General features: G+C 38.9%; 1 protein-coding gene across 1 annotated transcript in view; it reads right to left on the bottom strand.

Moving 5' to 3' along the window:
* The window catches only part of LOC110453960 (poly [ADP-ribose] polymerase 14-like), a 71,226-nt gene that overhangs the window by 54,308 nt on the left and 12,585 nt on the right, over positions 1-4,333 (bottom strand). The window contains exons 8-10 of the mRNA XM_021503217.1: positions 3,540-3,641; positions 1,317-1,544; positions 229-450 (exon numbers count right to left, since the gene is read on the bottom strand). Of these exons, the coding sequence (XP_021358892.1) occupies positions 229-450; positions 1,317-1,544; positions 3,540-3,641 (552 nt within the window). The remainder of the gene's footprint in view (positions 1-228; positions 451-1,316; positions 1,545-3,539; positions 3,642-4,333) is intronic.

Raw genomic sequence — 4,333 nt, 5'->3', positions numbered from 1 at the left:
CCCTCCCCCGCATCATTCCCAAAATGAAAAATGAAATATGCACAACTAGGAATCAAGGGGAACTTTCCTATGAAAATTGAGAAACATCTGTTAAGCGCTTCTTCAGAAATAGCAACAACAAACTTGAACTGTCAAAATTCAAGATGGCTGCTAGGCAAACTGTCTTAGCCAAGTTAAACAGATCTAGAGTGAAAGTATCATGTTAATTGCTATCATGACTTTACTTACTTTGATGGTTGGAGCATCCTTGTCATAGATGACAAAACAGACCTTCTTCACAGAACTGGACGGATTTTGAATGGAGTAATTTGTCACTATCTTAAACATTTCCCTAGCCACAAGGTCGCGTGGGTAACCAAGGTTACCAGTTCCCATGGCTGGGAATGCTACAGACAGATAGCCTTTAGTGGTTGCCTCTTGCAAACATGCCAACATGAACTTCTGTAGGACCTAAAGACAGAAACAACACATATATAAAATGTTCACAGATAAAAACATGTCAGCAAATATTCAATAGAAGAACACACTAATGGAAACCTGAGGCTTCAGAAATTGCTTGCTTCAGGAGTTTTTTCTGTGTATTTTCATACAATTTAATTTTGGTTATTCCCCCAATGCTAAACTCTTCTGGTTATACCTTATTATAAAATAACCTAATCAAATAGACAAACACCAAAAGTGATGACGTCATACACCAAAATGTTTGGCTAAGTCCTGATTAATTGAAATTTCTCGGCAATGAAATTATTACACAATGTTGTGTTTTGTGCACAATAATTTTGTTTTTATCAGAAATTAATAAATATTCATCTGTTATGAACTAAAAAGGGTTGTCTGTCTTTTTGAATTTTATTTATATGGTATAATCATGATTATTTTTCGGGGGGTTATACAGTACATGTATATACCGAAAAAACTTTTTGCATACACTGCTTGGAGGATTTATGCAAACTTCACACAGTTGTTTCAGTATACATTGTATAACCCCAAAACACAATCCTGGTTTTTTATTAAATACATATTACATATGGTAATTAAAACATATATAAGGACCCTGGGGACCTTAATTGTAATCAGGACAAAACACCATACATATTTATTTACATAACAAAAGGCCCAGAGGGTATTGCACTAGGGTATCCAAATGAAAGTTAAGGGGAGGTTACTGAATATGGGAAAAAGTACAGTGGGACAGGGATACTTAAGTGTTGAAATTGTAAGCTGCCTACATCAGAGAGTAACTGCAGTGCTTGCAGTAAAACAAACCATTAAACAGTATAAACATTACTTATTACAGCAGTTGCATACAAACTCACTGCCAGAGATGAAGCTCCGCCATCCCAGCCCGGCAGTGCTCCATGACAGACATTCCGACACGCGAGGCTGTACCCGCTAGTGACGGCTATGTCTCCGAATGTGATGCCCTGGTAGTTCTGATCACATTCTGCTTGCAACTGAGTCCCAGCAGCAGACAGAAGGGAGGAGGAAACTGCTCCGTTACTCAACTTCAGGTCCTTCGAGCAGGTGTTCACAATTATATCGACCTGGTAATGGTGAAAAGAAAATTGAAAACAAGAACTGTAAGCCGACAGACTAACAACGAAAATAAACCTTGTTGATCACCTTATGGTGAAAATATTTTTTTATTTAATTATACTTCAGACTTTCAATTAGGTTGTCAACAGTTATAGCTGGTTAACCGGTTACTCAGTCGAACTACCATGAACTGGTTACCATAATCAATAACCAAAATAACATTTATTTACGCAATGGGGAGCCCCTTGTTTACCAGGCTTATACTAACAAATTATCTTTCGATGATTTTTCTTTTATTTAGAGCCCTTGTTAACCAGGCTTATACTTACAAATTATCGTTCGATGATTTTTCTTTATTTAGAGCCCTTTGTTTACCAGACTTATACTAACAAATTATCTTTTGATGAGTTTTCTTCTATTTAGAGCCCTTTAATTTGTTTACCAGGCTTATACTAACAAATTATCTTTTGATGATTTTTCTTTATAAAAACAGTTTTCAGACTGACTTAGCTGTTAGCTTTGTTTTTGTACTCCTTAGTAAAGAGTGGCCAAGAGGTGCCGACAACACCAAAAAAGCCTGAGCAGATTTTAAAAGGGAGCAAGAATACAACTGGTCCAACTAATATAACTTACCCTCCGGTAGCTCTAGTCCGACTAATTAACCCTCTGGTAACTAGATACTCCTACTGACTTATATTACCCTCTGGTAACTCGAGTCCGACTGATTAACTCTCTGATTACGAGATAGTCCTACTAGCTTAACGTCTGTTAACTCTAGTCTGCCTGATTAACCCTCTGATTACTAGATAGTCCACCTGACTTACCCTCTGTTAACTAGATAGTCCTACTCACTTACCCTCTGTTAACTCTAGTCTGACTGATTAACCCTCTGGTAACCCTAGTCCGCCTGATTAACCCTCTGTTAACTCTAGTCCGCCTGATTAACCCTCTGTTAACTAGATAGTCCTACTCACTTCCCCTCTGTTAACTCTAGTCTGACTGATTAACCCTCTCATTACTAAATAGTCCACTTTACTTACCCTCTGTTAACTCTAGTCTGACTGATTAACCCTCTGATTACTAAATAGTCCACTTGACTTACCCTCTGTTAACTCTAGTCCGCCTGATTAACCCTCTGGTAACTAGATAGTCCACCTGACTTACCCTCTGTTAACTGTAGTCCACCTGATTAACCCTCTGGTAACTAGATAGTCCACCTGACTTACCCTCTGTTAACTGTAGTCCACCTGATTAACCCTCTGGTGACTAGATAGTCCACCTGACTTACCCTCTGTTAACTGTAGTCCACCTGATTAACCCTCTGGTAACTAGATAGTCCACCTGACTTACCCTCTGTTAACTGTAGTCCACCTGATTAACCCTCTGGTAACTAGATAGTCCACCTGACTTACCCTCTGTTAACTGTAGTCCACCTGATTAACCCTCTGGTAACTAGATAGTCCACCTGACTTACCCTCTGTTAACTGTAGTCCACCTGATTAACCCTCTGGTAACTAGATAGTCCACCTGACTTACCCTCTGTTAACTGTAGTCCACCTGATTAACCCTCTGGTAACTAGATAGTCCACCTGACTTACCCTCTGTTAACTGTAGTCCACCTGATTAACCCTCTGGTGACTAGATAGTCCACCTGACTTACCCTCTGTTAACTGTAGTCCACCTGATTAACCCTCTGGTGACTAGATAGTCCACCTGACTTACCCTCTGTTAACTGTAGTCCACCTGATTAACCCTCTGGTGACTAGATAGTCCACCTGACTTACCCTCTGTTAACTGTAGTCCACCTGATTAACCCTCTGGTGACTAGATAGTCCACCTGACTTACCCTCTGTTAACTGTAGTCCACCTGATTAACCCTCTGGTGACTAGATAGTCCTACTGACTTACCCTCTGTTAACTCTAGTCCGCCTGATTAACCCTCTGGTAACTAGATACGTCCTATTGACTTACCCTGTGAACTCTGACCTGACTGACTTAATTACCTTCTGTTTGGCTATCTGTCCTTTCACCAGCTTGATAGAGATGTTAGTTTCAATGGGGCCGGCAGAAAATGAGGGTGCCACATCTACAAGGTGTAAAGATTTCTGATAATTTTTCCAATGAAGTTACTATTTTTGAAACATAACACTTCATTAAACATGTACATGTATATTAAATACACATCCAGATTTTTTTTGTACCTTGGCAAAATAATTTCGATTGTGGCTAAAGTACAGTGTACAATATGTGTTATCTCACTAATCAAGTTCAGGTAAAACAAGCTAACCATACTGAAATATTGTAAAGTGATATGCCCTATCAGAAGAAAGACACATTTACTTATAAAGTTTTGGTAAAATGAGGTCAATCTTTCAGAAATCACAGACAGGCAGCTGGGAACAGCTGTATCCATAGCAAGTATCCACAATGGCATCCGGTCGTAAAAAAATAAATACTCGATATAATAGATTTCCCTTACTGGGTGTCTGATAATAGATTTCCCTTACTGGGTGTCTGATAATAGATTTCCCTTACTGGGTGTCTGATAATAGATCTCCCTTACTGGGTGTCTGATAATAGATTTACCTTACTGGGTGTCTGATAATAGTTTTACCTTACTGGGTGTCTGATAATAGATTTCCCCTAACACTTACTGGGTGTCTGATAATAGATTTACCTTACTGGGTGTCTGATAATAGATTTACTAACTGGGTGTCTGATAATAGATTTCCCCTAACACTTACTGGGTGTCTGATAATAGATTTACCTTACTGGGTGTCTGATAATAGATTTACTT

Source organism: Mizuhopecten yessoensis, unplaced genomic scaffold (genome assembly GCF_002113885.1).
Source record: "Mizuhopecten yessoensis strain PY_sf001 unplaced genomic scaffold, ASM211388v2 scaffold7551, whole genome shotgun sequence".
NCBI lineage: Eukaryota > Metazoa > Mollusca > Bivalvia > Pectinida > Pectinidae > Mizuhopecten > Mizuhopecten yessoensis.
This window is presented reverse-complemented; position numbering and strand designations above follow the sequence as displayed.